Below are 17,161 nucleotides of genomic sequence, written 5' to 3'. Positions count from 1 at the left end.
ATATATATTCTTATAAATGTAATATCATCATTGTCACTATATTATCATTATTGGTAATACAAGCATTATAATACTTCTTAATAGTGTTTGTAAAATGGACAGACAGACTTCTTCCAGTATCTTGTGAGTCAGGGGTTGAGAATCTTTCTATGGTGGGTCATTTAAAATGTTGTATAGCATGTTTCACCATCATCTGTGTTTATTATGAACTCACTGCGAGGGAGCCACTATAGGGCTCTCAGAAATATTTCCAATGGCTGCAGTCTCATGCTTCATTTTTTTGACTCACAGGACCAGTTCAGGACATTAATAAACGTATTTGTTTTACACCCTTAAAACTCCCAAATATTGATAACAAAAAGAGAACATAGAGTCTGCCCATGGCTATGTCTCTGCAAACAGTGAAGTGCTCACACTATCATGTTTCATTTGAAAAGCCCTGCTCATGCCTTGACTAAAACAAGTTAACATGTCGATCACATGTTAATTTTATAGTTTTTAGTGTTCATTTAATTACATATTTAAATGCACTTTGGCACTTTGTACTTCTGGTCTAATAATATCACCATTCCAACTCTGTGAAGTCATTTGCAGCGTTTGTTTCAGACTATTGTTTCAGTGCTCACTGTCCAAAATAGACAATGAACAAAGCGCGGTCGACTTGCCAGTGTTTTTCCACAAGGACGACATCATGCGTTTCCTCTTGGGAAGGAGGGAGGGCATGTGGCTGGTGGAGGAGTGAGCAAACTGTGCAACTGTTGGAATGATATATGACAAAAGAAAATAATTCCACCTAGTTTGAGTGCTGTCAAACTGTCAAAAACAACTTTAAAACACAAAAGAGATCAAGTTGTGGTCCAACAACACTGGGAGGGAAACACAAGCACAGGTAGTGTATCCATGATATGAATGCTATTACATGGCAACTATTCATTCACTGCAATTTAAATAGACAATAATAAATAAAAAATTAAAATTAGAAAGATAAAAAATACTCATTATTTATGCACGTCAAAGTAATTACTACTCTTTTGTTGACGGTCAAGGTGGAGCCAACGGTAATCAATTCATGTTGGTTTTTTGTTCTTTTACAAATACAGCATATTTTTTTAATTAATCAATCAATGCACTGACAGCACAGTGGGGAGAAAGAAGCCTTTGTTTGATCGGTGATAACAATGTAGTAAATTTCAACATCATCTATGTGCCGATGGGGTGTAATGGGGGCATTTAGTCAATGTGGGCGTGAAGCAGGAGTGACTTAGGCAACACACACACACACACACACGCTGAACATTTCAGTAAATTATACTCATTGTTGAGTGAATGATTCACAGATTTCACGAGAAAAACAAGCACATCGTCCTCCACAGGTCAACATTTCAATATCATCCAATCCCACATACTCTTTGGATCAAATAAGGTCACTTATATTGTTTTATAGACACCTTAATAGAATAATACGATGAACTTGTTTTACATAACAACAGGAAGAATATTGTCCAGGGCCACAACACGGTGAACGTGGGATTATTAAGGCTTATACCAGTGAGGCCTTTTCCTGTCTTTCTGGGGAAAAAAATCAGCCCAATGAAAGTAGAATAATGTATAATACTTGGATGAGTATTTGACACTGCACAAAAAAAATAATAAGTCAATATGTCAATGCTGATCATTGACATATCCCAGACTGTAATAATTCAACACAAAAAATGCACTTTGCATGTTATATTACTGAAAATTGTTTGTTGTTTTCATCTAAAAACATGGTGCATACTGACAAAAGCCTGGCATTTAAAGGGTTAAAATCTTTAAAAATGATTTGTATTTGATATCAATAATTAAGTCAGATGTAGGTGAATTAAAATCAACTAGAGTAGAATATATAATATATGTGATTAGTGTAGTGTGACTAATATTAGAACGCTAAGGGTTAAAAAGGACTTTCTAAAATATATAGACACCTTTGAATGGGAGAGTAATTGTGTTCATATCCAATCAATGTATTGATTCCTCTCGAGTTTTGCAAATAACATTTCATTCACTACATCCCAAAACATGTTGTAAACTGTCATTTAACAAACAATGACGTTATTCAGCACTTGTAACGCGCATTCCACTAACAACATAATCACAAGTTAAATCTGCAGCTACATTAAAATTCACTCAACTCTTCCCTCGAAACAGATGCTTTGGCTTCTTCCAGCATGTAATCCAGTCAACGCTCATATGATCAATACAGAATGTTTTGGCTGCTGCACTGCAAATGTCAGCCTTAATTTGTGGCAAATAAAAAAACTGTCAAAACTGACTTTATGTGAGCCAGTTAAGATGATGTTTTCGCTCAGTCACAGTATGAAGGAAAAAAAAGTACACGACACATCTTTATTTTTTTTTGTCTCCACAGAAATGTTTTATTTTCAATCTCAAAAAAATAAATCCCATAAAAATAACAATGTATATTCTCTCAGAAAGAAGGTTTTATTTTAAAGCTCGTACACATACAGCAATCCTCGTTTATCCGACGTTATGCATCATTTATGCCTGTCGAATTATGACACCGACATTTTGGACTGAGGTCATTCAACACTGCTTGTGAGTTCCAAAAAGGAAAACATGCAAACATGTTTTGCTTTTCTTTTGATCCCTCCTTTTTTATTTATTTATTGTAATTGTGGGTGAGGCTGGTGGAAATAATTAGCACAATCAAAAGGCCAGTCGTTTTATTTACCTAGTTTAATTACCCTTAAAAGTGTCGGGAGTAAACTGAACGTCTGAAATGCCATTTCTGCTTTGCATCTTCACTGATATACTGATATACTGATATACAGCCAACTGAAACTGTACTACTACTCTATGACAACGCTGCTTCATAGCATGGCTTTAAAGACAAAGAATTTCAGGATGTAAAACTTAACACTTTTTTTTTTTTTTCACTTTAGCATTTGCACGCTAAGACACATTTGGTAGGGTGTTTATAAAATATGCAATTTAAACAAAATCAAATGACATTTCAGCACTGCAGTGCACCAAATAGAAATTGAAACACAATATACACAGATAGCTTACTTAAGTATAAATGTCTACTGTCTGAGGTTCAATGAGCCCTGTATTACATTGTACACAACGCTAACACAGTGGAGGCGAGCAGCCTCAACACAGTGAACAGTGTGAATAACATTGGATTATACATGAAATGTAAATTGATAAAGAACCATAAACATTGGTACTTGTAGCTTTTTCTTGTTACGATGGAATAGCAGTAAATAAAAAAGCTGTATGGTGTCAAAATGTAACAGAACGCAGCTCATAATACAGTAGTAGAAAATTCAAACATAAACCAATACAAATCACCAAATGTCCAAATCATATCACCCCACGTGACTGGTTATTAATGGGGGAAACAAAAAAAACAGACACACAAACAGCAGCAATTATTATAAAAGTACCTTACAATATTAATTTTGGTTCTTATGGAAAACGTTAAAAAAGTTAAACATAAAAACAGCCAGCTATTTCTGCTCTTGTGTTTCCTCTCTCCATTATATGTGCCATGATATTTGTACATACTATAAACAAAAGATTCAAAGTATCTTAGTACTAAAGACTAAATCAAACCAGTGAAAATAACGGCTGAAATAACGATTAAATATTGTTTTATAATGCCATTAAGATGGCCTCATTTTTCAGGTATTTGCTGACCCTGCCACGACTTAACATTGGTGGAATACTACCATCATAGTTTCCAAAACTCACATGGCCTATAATGTAATTTATTTATTACTAGGTGTGCTAAATCACCAACTAAACCAAAACACACTGTCAACAAAAGTTAAAAAAAACAGAAAAACAACAACAACACAGTAAATGTTTTTCACCATACAAAAAGACAAGTGCATATATATGAAATAAGGCAAATATTAAATTCACTTTGTGAACTACAATTCTAAAAAGTCCAAGTAGATATTCAGAAGGACTAACACCAAGCACTGTACAAAATGGACACACCGGTGCCAAATAAGATTTGTAGTCATACAGGAATAAAGTTTTCATGTGGAGAAGCTTAAATCTTTTCTTTTTAAAAAAAGAATGATTAGAATAAGCACTCAGATCCCTGTTAAAGAGCTACAAAAGACCACTGTAAATATTACAGACAGAGCTTCTCAAATCTCTCAAAATCTATTGCGTTTGTTTCTTAACAGCCCCCCCTCCTCCAACTTTATCAAAGCCCCTGCACTGCCCCCCTCGATTAGTTCAGTGAAGGGTTCAGCTACAGTGAAAAATAAACAAACATGAAGATGCCCACGGAGCAGACGCATAACAGACCCACGTTGAGGAAAAGTTTAACCCTCGGAGGCTCATGCAGCATCTCTGCAATGATCTCCACATTGTCCTGCAACGTTTTTTGCTCAGCATTCTGTGCTCCCTCCTTGTATGAACATAACCAGTCCAGTAAACGCGTGCACCTGCTACTCTCCACAGTCCCTTGGCAGCCTTCCTCTGCTCTCATCTCCATCCTTCCATTGCTGAATTGTTCTGCAGGAGTGGTAGCAGGTGAGGCTTCTGTGCTCGGGGTTGCCGGGTCATGGTCAGTGGATGGGACCAGGAGTTTGACATCCGCTCCATCCAAACACCTCTCCTTTCTGACATCTGGAGGCATTTCTTTAAGAAGCTTTCCGTCACCATTACAGTGGCTCTCATCATTTAGCCTGTACATCTCCTCTCGGTCCTTTGTGGGAACCCTTTGAATGCTGTTGAGACCCCAGAATGTGGTGGTGCGGACCCGCTCCTTATCTGGTGAAGCGGTGCAGAGGCTGACCACGACAGCCACCAGCCCTGACATCCAGAACAGACCAGCAGCAAAATACATGTAGTGAATATGGATGATGAAAGCAGGCCTGTCATCTGGCTGGTCACAGCGAGGCTGGCGATAGATAAAAGCCAAGATCAGTCGTATGGTACCTAGTACGAAACCTGTCATGCCTCCCCAGAATGCACCTGTCTCGTTACACCGTCTCCAGAAGACCCCAAGCAGGAAGAGGGCAGCTATTGGTGGAGTGAGGTAGCCAGCAACTTCCTGGATGTACAGATACGTCTGTCCGCCTTGCATTTCAATAATGACAGGGACCCAAGCAATACTGATGGCCACCATGACCACAACAAACATGCGGCCTACAACCACCAGCTCACGCTGTGATGCCTTCCTTCGAATGGTTTGGTAGATGTCCAGGGTGAAGATGGTGCTGGCACTGTTGAAGATCGAGTCAAGGTCACTCATCAGGGCGGCAATCATGACCGCCATCATCAGACCTCGGAGTCCCACAGGCATTACGGCCAGGACCAGGCGAGGGTAAGCAATGTTTGAGCAGCCGGCCTGAGAACCACACACAGCCATGCAGTGTTCTGGCCCAATGCAGGCGATCTCATCTGCGAACAAGATACGGGATATCATTCCTGGAATGACTATGAGGAACATGGGAAGGACTTTGAGAAATCCAGCCATAAGTGTTGAGCACTTTGCATGAGCAATGTTCTTCGCTGCTAATACTCTCTGGACAATGACCTGGTCTGCACACCAGTACCAAATAGATGCAGGAGTCTGACCAAGAATGAAACCTGGCCATGGGATGTCTTCGTCCAGAGGGCCCCGAAGGATGTGCAGTGAGTTTGGTTTGGGGTCAATGCGACAGGAAGGAGAGTATGTGAAATTTCCAGTGGCAATTATAGCAGAAACATTGGGAACTGCCTGCATGTACTTTGTCCTGACACCCTCTAGGCCACCAACTTTGATAAGGCTCATAATGGTTAAGGTTAGGGCACCACCAATCATCAACACTGCCTGAAGGGCATCCGTATATAGAACTGCCACTAGTCCACCAGTGACAGTGAGCAAGGCAGTCATACTGATAAGCAGGACAATGGATAGATAAAGGTTCCACCCCAAGGACTCTTGAATAAACAGGGCTCCAGCATACAGGTCCACAGACAGCTTGGTAAAAATGTAAAGTAAAATAGACAAGAAAGCAAAGTAAACCTTTAGCCTGTTGCCACCATAGCGTTTGGACAGGTACTCTGGCATGGTGTAGACTCCTGAATGGATATACACAGGGATAAACACCCAGCCAAGCAGCTGCAGAAGAAGAACCGCATTGAATTCCCATGCTCCAACAGCATAGCCACTCGCTGCTCCTGATCCAGCCAGGCCGATGAAATGTTCACTGCCAATGTTACTCACAAAGAGTGAGGCACCTATCACAATCCACGTCATGGAGCGTCCAGCCAGGAAGTAGCCACTCACAGTGTTGCGGTTCGCTTTCCACATGGCAAAAAACCCGATGGCGAGCACCAGGACAAAATACAGTGCTACCACAGCTATGTCCGCTGCTTCCATTGAAGGACGCATTTTTATACTTTACAAAAAAAAAAAAAAGGCCTTGAAAGTAAAGCTCACAGCTTAAGGAATCCTTCCAAAAAAGGAAAATTAATAGTAAAAGTTAAGGGTTTTATTAATAAAAATGGAGCAATGGAAATGCTCTGCTTTGGTTTGCTGTCTGGATGGAAGCTGTAGTATCCACCGTCAGATCAAATTCACTAGATGTGCCTCGGATGGGGGTTATCCACCGGCACTGAGGTTGTTCTAGATTTAGAGGAGGATGTTGTAGGCCTCTGGTCTAGAAAATTCTAGACTTAACATTCCTGCAAGACAGCAAAGACAAAGAAAACACCTCATTAGAGCCTTGATTTAAAAGGAAAACAACGAAAAAATATGCTTCAGAGTTGGAAGCATTACAGTCTGTTTGAAAACTAGGGATGCACAATGGGTTGTTTTTTTTTAACTAATACTGATAATCACTTGCTTCTTACCGCCAATATCAATACCCATGACCAATCATATGTTGTTGTTTTTCCTTCATATGATTTGTAGTTTAAGCTCCCAGAAGGCTGACGTAGTGAGCACAGATTAATGATTCAACACTTCATGCCTCTGACCTAATAACAAGCAACAGTTCTGATTCTTCAATGGCTTTTTCATTTTACTTGTAAAGCACCAACATGTGACAGATATAATCCTAACAATTGTTTGGCTACACAATTCATTAGAACAATATTCAAGTGCATCTCAACATTTTAAGCCCTTGCAGAATGGCTTATTCTGCATATAAAAACAAACAAAAAGCATTGCCCAACAAATGTTTTGCAAGATTTTTCCACTTAAAGTCCATGGCATTAGCCTGCCAATGACTCTTCGCCTCCTCCTAAATATTTTCAGGCACAAGGGACTCAAGCTGTGCCACTGTAACGTTAAAGACTATGCAAGAAATCAAGAAAAGGCAGGACAGAGAAAGAACTACGAGGTTCCTACTTTACCAAATTGGTGGTCTGTCTTATTGCATTTTCAAAGTCTTGCAAAATTACAAAACATGCCTGCATAGTTTCAAGCATTTTTTGGAAGATGGTTAAGACAGCCAAGCTCCCCTGGCATTATATTGTGACATCTAATGGTTTAGACCACAAATAAATAAAGAACAGAGGGACACACAAGCCAGCAGGACCCAATCCCAATCCCACAAAACAAACATGACCCATTTAAAATGTCTTTTTTATTATTTTTTTTTATTATTATTATTATTTTCAGTACAAAACTACATGTGATTTGTGGACACTGACAGCCACTAAAAATATAAGGCTAAACCCTTGTCCAGAAATGATAATACAAGTTAAAAACAGCCTAGAATGGAGTTAGGTAGTGTGCTATAAACACATTCTACGTCATTCAAATTGAGCAGATGCTTAGAGATAAAATGAGATGGATCAAATGAACTCCCTTTGCCAGCAACTAATAATATATATGATGAGATGTGTAAGCACATCTGTTTTGTGTTAATGACAAGCAAACCCACACACACACAAATGGTCTGGCCCCTCTGGAGGTTTCAGCCTGCCATGCATGGTAGAAAATAACCCCACGCCTTCATCTTCACAACCAGGCTCTATGCATAACCATCTCTCTCTCTGTGAAAGAAGTCTTTGTTTTCATTTTACCATCTCTTCACCAGTGTCCACTTCTCCACATGTTCATAGACTGGCCAAGACTCTCTGGCTCTAAAACACAGCAATGTCATTCAATGAAAAAATTGTACTTATAGTTATATTATGCAGAGTCAAACATAATCAGTACAATCCCAGTGTACTTAAAAACCACTCAACCAGACCAATGCCGGAATAATATGGTGTTGCCTATGGGGCACTAACTTTAACAAAGTGGATTACTAAAATTGCCCTAAATAAAATGAATAATTCTGTTTGTTCTCCTCTTCCTGCAGCCAGACGCTGATAATATCTCCCAAGGCAGGGCTCCTGATGAAGCTGGAGCCATGCCTTGAGAAGGTTTTAATACAACAGATATTCAAAAGCCAAAAGAGATGCTGAGGCAAAAGCCGTGGGGACTCACATGAGAAGTTGATTAAATAAAGACTGTGGTAAAACAAAGCATCATAAAGAATCAACCGCGAGAACAATTACAGCCACAAACTTATGTTTACCAACTTCATGTGGCTCAGAGGAAATTCAAATGAATGAAATTAAAAAAAAAGAACTCTTGCACAGGTCCACACACCCACCACACAAACGTGTAGTGATTTAAAGCACCACCACCGTTTAACGAGAACAATTTATACACAATTTATAATGTTTCTCATTTTGAAGTGGAAGCTTACTGCAACCAATTGTGAGCAGATTTACCCAAATAAGCCCAATGCATAAACCAAAGAGGAAGGAGGAACAGCAGAGAGAGAATGAGAAGGAGAGAGTGTTTGCATCCTCTCTGGCATGTGAAGGCCACCGTAGTTCCCTTTTGAGTTTAGGAATGGGAGGGCTGAGCAGAGGACTCTCTGTTTGTTGCACTTCACAGTCTCACAATTAGATGTCACCAATTCTCACTAATTCTTACACAGTAAACATTTAAATAAATATGTGATGACCAGCACTTGTGGTCTCTCTCTACAGTCCAGCATTTTGTGTCTGCACTGCAGCGTACTTTTTACAGCAATGATCAAATTTCTGACAACAAAATTGCACATATCTTATAATTATTATCATTATTATATTAGTTGAAAGTATAAATTGAAGTGTGATCCCTTTAATAATCATATGTATGGGAAATATATAGTTTGCACATTCAAATAATATCAGGCATTACATTATTTTACAAGTGCAGCAAAAATAGTAATAAACATGTATTATATAGTATGCACAAATTATCTGTCATCCTGATTTAGATTTAGATTATAATTAGGTCGCGATGGATTTTCATTTTTAAAAACTGGCTCCTCATATAACGTGTAGTAGCATCAACAGTAATAATAGTAATAAACTTTTGTTAACCAACATTCCGTGGCTCAGAGGAAACTGATGAATGGAACGGGTCCACACGTACACGCCCACCACGCCACGCCACGCCACACTAACATGTTTTCAAGAATAAATCCAAGTTGAACTAGACTGCAGGTAATATCAGCTGACCACTGAGCAGAGGTCAAATGACGTCAAGAACAGTGTCGCTTTAATTAAAGGCCAGCTGCGGTTGACGGCTTTAAAGACGACTTCTGTGGACACAATGGGGAAAGCGACACCATTTCACGGCATGCACGTCGTGCGCAAACGCACCTCGAAGGCGGAAGGAATTTTCCAGAACAGTCGCTCATTCATTCAGCGACACAAACTGCGCATCTTCAAGGAAACCTGTGTCTATGTGTGCTTTACGGGAGTCGTTTACAAATGTATATATAACACAACGGGCGGGTATCATACGTAAGGTAAAGCAGCTGTTTTGACTGTTTTTCTGCCACACTGGCGTCAGGGTGGGTTAAGACACACGAGCCAGTCTTTCTGTTGTGAGCATCTGACAATCCACGAGGCATTCACTTGAATTAAAAACTCGACTTCACGGGGTTTTGACGCTCACAAATCACCGCGTTTTGCTAATAATAATAAACAAAAAAAGTTCTCCACACGCTAACTCGCCGGCACCACTACGTGAACACGTACCGTGTTGGCTAACGTTAGCAGGCGCGTGAAAGATGCTACACACACCCGACGTCCTCAGACAGGAGATGTAGATGTGGGTGAAGATGAAGAAGTGGCAGCTCCGTCTCACCCCGCACACACACGCAGTGACAGGAGCCCCTTGTCAAAATGTCGACCCGGTGATGACAGCTGGTTGTCTTCTCGCTGGATCCACTGGTGCCCGCTACACAACGCTGCCTCTCCTCCTTATAATATAGGGACCAGTTCAGCTCCACGCCCACACGTGGAGCACACCCGTGACGCCCTTTTAGTGTGCGAAAAACACCTTCGAGAATCTAGTCCAACTATGTATCCCTTGCTCTGAATCTGACCTGGCTGCAGGTTCAAATAAACAAAAGCATAGTTTTAAACGACTGCCTTTACAGGGGGAGAGGCAGTGACCTTCAAACACACCCACTTCCACAGCCTGTTATTGTCACTGTCACTGTGGAGGAGCGTTTTGTTTTTTTTATTGACTTTAACTTAAATTGCACCTGTAAATCATATTCAAACTGTTAGGAGGCAATTGCATATTTACTAATCATATATTACATCAACTGTAATCCCAAGCAGATGTTTGGGATGTATGTCATTGACAGGAGCTTATCTCTCACATGCAGACACAAACTATCAAGGTGGACAACCAGAGTAAGACACAGATTAAAAGAGTCCACGTCTAATCCTATTTTGGGATAAAGTTTGCATACTGGAAAATTCCACTCACCGCCAACTGCTGCCTCTCCGAATACCTTGGACTTTTAAAGTTTTAAAGAGATGCTGAGCTCTGCATACTTAACTTTTGCAGCAACACGTGTTTTCATTTTACAAGTGATCTCGCACAGATGGAGCTTTTCCCTGGCTCCATCTGGCACCAGGCCAGTGATCGGGAGGAAATGATTGTCATTTCAGAGCAGTAGGAGGAAACTGACCACACATAGTCCACCAACACCATCAATTAATAGCTACTGTGCCATATCAGGGCCACACTATACTATAACATTTATCGTGTTGTATGCAAAATTAGGGAGTGTGCACATTTCCAATTAAGATCAAGTCACAATTCTTCACATGGTGAATGAGTAACTGAGTTCTGCTCGTATTTAAGCTGAGTATGCATGCTTCACATTCAGACCCTAAATTTCTCAACCTTGTAACATGTGCATGTGTCATATCGTGTTTACTTAAGGTGCAGTAATTCTACTCCTTAAAGTTTACTACGCAGTATATGGCACAAGCTACCTGTGTCTGGCTGCATGAATTGGTTGTGTGTGTGTGTGTGTGTGTGTGCAAGGATGCTCTTCTACTGTTGAGTTATACCACTGCCACCAATAATAATAATAAAATAATTAAGCGATGATGCATAATGTTAAAGGCAGTACTAAACCACACCAACCATAAATCACTCACTATAATGCAGCAGGACATGTCATAACAGTTGAATGAGTAACTGTCAGAAGACTCAGCAGTCAGATGGGAATAAAATGGTTTGACTTTGAACAAAACATCCTGCAAGGCCGTCACGGCTCTGCATATTACAGGGGGGAGGGAAACAGAGTAAATTTCCACTCACTCCTCTCTGAACAGATATGTTGGAAATTTCCATTAAGGTTAGAACTACGTTTCCCAGCGCACCCTGCGCGGCGGTGGCTGGGGGGTGGCCACGGCCACCTTTTGCTGAGTTCTTAGCCACAGCTCGAAAACAACCTGTCTCCGGTGGTACCACCGTGTTACGTTAAAGACGGGTTAACATTAACGTGATAGCAAAGGCAAAAAAAAGGTCAGTGTGTGTGAACGCACCGCCGCAGAAGCTCAACATGAACCCATGGTAACTGCCGCTGTTATAGGAACATCCGCGCGTGTGCGTGTGTTTGTTCGCGGTCTAATGCAAACGTCCTTTTCCTCCTCCTCACGCTACTGCACATATGTATGTACATGTGGTGTAAACGTAAACAAAGATTGCTCAAACATTTATACGCCCTGTAGCGTTCACAGCACATGACTATGACTAAGAAATAATATAGTTATGTAGTTTTGTATTTGGAAATAATTAGTTATTTCGTCCACGTGTGCAAATGATTGACTTCATATCTGTGAGGTTTGATTTGTTAGCTAATTAATAAATAGGATTTCTGTGTAAAGGCCTTGTTTTCTCAAAACAGTCATAGCATGTTTTGTATTGCAGGCTTTGTTAGACCCCATATTTTCCTATAACATTGTACATCATGAGGAGACAGTATTATACACACAGTCACTGGCCACTTTATTATTTATTACATCTTTTCAATATCTCCTTAATGAGAGTACCTAACTGAAGCTGAAGTTCATCAGAATGAGGAATAAATGTGATTTTATGTAACTATAAATATGCCTTTATTGTTGATGCAAGACGGGCTGATCTGAGTATTTCAGAAACTACTGATATTGTTTAGTGAAATGTGTGTTAGAATGGTCTGGAAAAAAAGATGTGAACTATCAAGGGACCTGCAGTTTTCTGTGAGAAAGTGCTATGTTGATGTGCACACTTTGTATTGAACCTGAAATGAGTTGCAGCAGCCAAAGACCACACCTGCTGCTTTATTATGTGAAGGTGGTGAGTGGAATTAAAGTTTACAAGGGAAGAGGAAAGTGCTGCAAGGCTCCAACTGATCCAATGGGTTTTCTATCGAGGCAAGTACAAATACTCAAAAACAAACTCTGCCACTGTGTCTTCAAGTGAAATTATATTATGAATATATCTCTGGGGCATAGAGGCAAACAATATAAGTGCTTGAAAAATAAATTAATGATGTAACCACCTGAAAACACAGTGTCTTAAATTTCGTTTTTGTTGTTTTTGTTTATTTTATACATGGCTGACCCTTGTTAAGCCAGTCCACACAGAATATAGAATGACACCCTCTATGTCCATGGTTCTCAAACTGTGGCACGTGCCCCACCAGTGGTACGTGAGCTTCCTCTGGAGGTATTTGGAGGAAACTCATAAACACTGTTCTACTGTATATACCAGGGTATGTGATCGGATTGGAGTTGATGAGTTTTGACGTGTAGAAAATTAAACAATTAAAAAAAAAAAATTATATAATGATAATTACAGTCACTAATTAGTATCCCTCGGTCCATTATAATCTAATTTCACTATACCAGTGTTTGACGTATGATGATGAGAGAGAAAATCTCTAATTGGGAATAAATCTGCCTCCTGTGAAAAATCTGTAGCTGGCTCACCCATAGCTTGGTCTATTTACACCACTGTATTTTAACGTTGGCGAGAACTACTGCTCTATGTCACGGTTAAATATAAAATGTACAAAATAATGCTCCATCCCCACTTCTTCTTAAATCCCTACCTGTCAATACATAAATCATGTTTTGTTTTGCAGGGTGTGTTAAACTCTATTATACTGTACAGCCTGTAGCTTTGTACATCATGAATAGACAGCATTAGATACACTTTATTTGGTACGCCCTTTCAACAGCTTGTTCATGCAACTATCTAAAGATCACATGGCAGTAATCCATGGCCTTTAGCCATGTAGACATTGCTCCAGTTTAAACTGAGTATCAGAATGGGGAAGATAAGTCACTTTATGTGACTTTAAATGGTGTTGGTGTTACGTGTGCATGTTTGAATATTTCAGAAACTGCTGCCCTACTGGGATTTTCACTCACGACCATTATCTAATTCCCCTTTTTGTTCATTGCAAATGGTCTGAAAAAAAAAAGAAAATATCCATTGTTACAAATTGTCTGATCAAAAATGTCTTGTTGTTTTAAGAGGTCAGAGGAGAATGGTGCATGGGTTCAAGATGACAGAAGAAGAACAACATTTAACAGAACAGAGGCAGATGGGATACAGCAGCAGAGGACCACACTACTTTATTAGTTGCCCTGGGTGCCTAATATAGTGGCTGGTGAAAACATTTTACAAGAGGAGAGGAGTTGCTGCAACGCTCCATCTGATCCGACTGATGCTCCATATAGAGGAGATGGGTAAAAATACACAAAAATAAAATCTTCAGGTGAAGAATAATAACTGTATTCATTAAAGGCAAATCATATCTTTTTATTCAAGAAATACATTAATAATATAACTTTACCTGTAGACACAGTGCCTTCGTTTTACCCTACAGTTGTCTGCATTACTGATATCTGGCAAGAATTAATTCTCACCAGAATTAAACCCTATGTATGAAAGATTTTGTTTAATTAAATGTAAATAATTCACAAGAGTTAAAATACTCATCACATGTTTTGTTACAGGCGACTTTCTAATCGTTTAGCATGAGAGAGAAGGCTAGTGTGTGTTGTGTGTATGCATGAGTGCGTGTGACTGTTGTGACTGCAGCACCTGGATCGGAACATCTATCGAATGAATATTATTATGCGTTCAGTAATAACAATAAGCTCATGCACTGTTAGAATTTGACTCACTGATGTCGACACTGGAATTTTCTGTTTCTTACACAGTTTGAGAAATTTGACACGCAATACAACTGATGGCGAAATGTTTAGATTTTCCAAACAGTCTGTGTCTACATGCTCTTGTGAAGTCAAAGTCAGTCAGTCAGTCATCATCTACCGCTTTATCCTCCACCAGAGGGTCGCGGGGGGTGCTGTGCCAATCTCAGCTACATCGGGCGATAGGCGGGGTACACCCTGGACAGTTCGCCAGTCCATCGCAGGGCCACACACAGCTAGAGACAAACAACCACTCACTCTCACACTCATACCTATGGTCAATTTAGAGTGTCCAATTCACCTAATCCCCACATTGCATGTTTTTGGACTGTGGGAGGAAGCCGGAGAACCCGGAGAGAACCCACGCACACACGGGGAGAACATGCAAACTCCATGCAGAAAGGCCCTTGTTCCAACCGGGGCTCGAACCCGGGTCTTCTCGCTGCAAGGCGAGAGTGCTAACCACTACACCACCGTGTGGCCCGTGAAGTCAAAGTACAGAATGTAAATGTAAAATAAATAATTTGTCTATTTTCAGAGGCCTTCTTCCACATGACATGTTCTATATGCACAACATGGTCTCCAATATAGGCTCAACTCCAAAACAACACCTGGTAGTGATCAGACAAGTAAAGAGTACATCAACTGTATTCAGTATAATTATTTTATAATTATTATCATTTAATCATTTTTCTTTTTTTTTTGCATCACAGTTAATGAACTCTCTGCTCTCACCCATCTGATCAATACCAGTTGTGGAATGGGGTGGAGCCTCTATAGGAGACCATGGTTTTCTTTCCTCTGTCTTTTGAAACATCTCTGACAAACATAGGGAAAAAAAAACAACCCCCTCAACGTAGGCAACAATAAACCCATTGTTTCCACCTCCCTCATGTCCAAAGTTGTGGCTGATTAGAAACACCAGTGTCCATCCATTACACTGCATTCTTCATGTGTACAATATACACATGTCTACAGTTCCCAGTGTGTGCAGAGCCTGACGATTGTTGTCTCAGCCAACTTAACAAACCTTTGACCTTGAAGAACCTGGATAACTGATCCACTATTTGTGTTACATGTAAACCTGACTTTGCCAAACCAGACATTGTGGTGATATAGAGGTGATCGTCTTAAATGGTGGTTTCAAAAAGTTGTCCTGTTAACTGTGATTAAATCAAGGCCAAAAGATGCTGCAAAGGCTCCAAAGTACACGCAATATTATGTTTAAAAAATGTATAATGCTTTTAGCAAAATGCCTGTGATCGTTAGAGCTTTGAACAAATAGGAACACTTTCAGCTGAGTCAGACACACAACCATTGATTTTTGGCCATTCTAAGTTTTTATGTTGCAATAGCTCGACCTTCTGCCAAAATACAATTATACTCTATTTGCCTGATCACAATGATTTGATTTGTGCATTTCTCTTAATGTTTTTTCTGTCGTTTGCACAATGTGTTAAATAAACAGATTCTGTCAGTTGGTTGATATTCAAAAAAAAACAATCTAAAATATTATATTGATATGTTTTACTCAAATTAAATGAAGGTTTTAATGCATGAACTGAAGGTAAAGTTCAGATTTGAATTGATTAGTAGACCCCAGAATGTAACATTGTAGATTTTAAAGACATCTTTGAAGACATATAAGCAGTATTGAACAAACAAATAAACATTAACATGGAAAATAATGTCTCTTTCAGTTGTCAGATTGCTTTGCCTGGTAGTTTTACTGGATTTACATTTTTAATGGTGTTAATACAGAGATAATTGGCCTATCATAACCTTATGTTTAGGAAACAAAGTGCATATTCTTTCAATAATAGTAGCTTTCTCACTCAGTCTATAAAGAGCATCTCTATTATTAGACTGTGGTTCACCTGTTAAATCCATTATTATCTCACCAAGTCTATAAAAATAGTGTCCCTTCTAAAAGTGGGCACTAGTTCTCTGATGCCACATGGATGACAGCCCCTGTTAAACATAAAAACACCACCACAATGAATGCAGTAAAGCCCACTAATTGGTAAGAAAAGGCCTGAAAATCTATTAAATTGATGAAAATGGATAAATCACAACACAGTTGCAATGCTTTTGCACAACCTGGCATTCAATTGAATGCAAACTTGTAATAAGAGACAGTTGAATGTTATATTTCTCATGAGGCTCAAGAGAGCCAAACTTTCATGTACTTTTAGGAATCACTCAGGACAGAACGTGTGTTTAAAGAATTGCAGGCTCATTATTGTTGTGCAGGCTGGTAAGGAAAGGTTGAAAATACAGGAGCACCATCTACAGACACAAAGTAGCACATGCAAGCCATGACTGTAGATAAACCAAAAGTAATTATTATTAACTAGTGTGACCAAATGTAATCATTACATTTGTCAAACAAGAAAATAAAATGTTGACACTGCTATGTAGAACTATGAAACAGGAATATGCAACAAACAACTTTATTTATAACATTATAGAAGAAGGCTATTAAATAACAAAAGACAAATAAATAACACATGCACATCCTTAACCGTATTGGAGGTTCAGTAGTCACGTAAATCTACTATAATTCACCTTCAACCAATGTGCATGTGTAATGGGGCAAAGCTTGTGTAGCTGTGCCGCAGCTTTAACATTTTCTGTA

At 39.5% G+C, this 17,161-nt stretch overlaps 1 protein-coding gene across 2 annotated transcripts; it reads right to left on the bottom strand.

Moving 5' to 3' along the window:
• Positions 1–2,460: 2,460 nt before the first annotated feature.
• slc5a3b (solute carrier family 5 member 3b) lies at positions 2,461–10,422 on the bottom strand. 2 transcript variants are annotated; one of them, XM_044018213.1, is made up of 2 exons: positions 10,048–10,422; positions 2,461–8,103 (listed from the first exon to the last, which is right to left on the bottom strand). In XM_044018213.1, the coding sequence occupies exon 2, from the start codon at positions 6,401–6,403 to the stop codon at positions 4,271–4,273; it is 2,133 nt and encodes a 710-aa protein (XP_043874148.1). In that variant the 5' UTR covers positions 6,404–8,103; positions 10,048–10,422; the 3' UTR covers positions 2,461–4,270. The 2 variants fall into 2 exon arrangements, with proteins under 2 accessions (XP_043874148.1, XP_043874147.1); XM_044018212.1 differs by having other exon boundaries at positions 2,461–6,696.
• Positions 10,423–17,161: the final 6,739 nt, after the last annotated feature.

The sequence above is a fragment of the Solea senegalensis genome, linkage group LG2 (genome assembly GCF_019176455.1).
Source record: "Solea senegalensis isolate Sse05_10M linkage group LG2, IFAPA_SoseM_1, whole genome shotgun sequence".
Lineage (NCBI taxonomy): Eukaryota > Metazoa > Chordata > Actinopteri > Pleuronectiformes > Soleidae > Solea > Solea senegalensis.
This window is presented reverse-complemented; position numbering and strand designations above follow the sequence as displayed.

What these genes read in the sequence shown, in the direction of transcription:
- slc5a3b (XM_044018213.1), bottom strand. Translation starts at nt 6,403, where the DNA reads ATGCGTCCTTCAATGGAAGCAGCGGACATAGCTGTGGTAGCACTGTAT.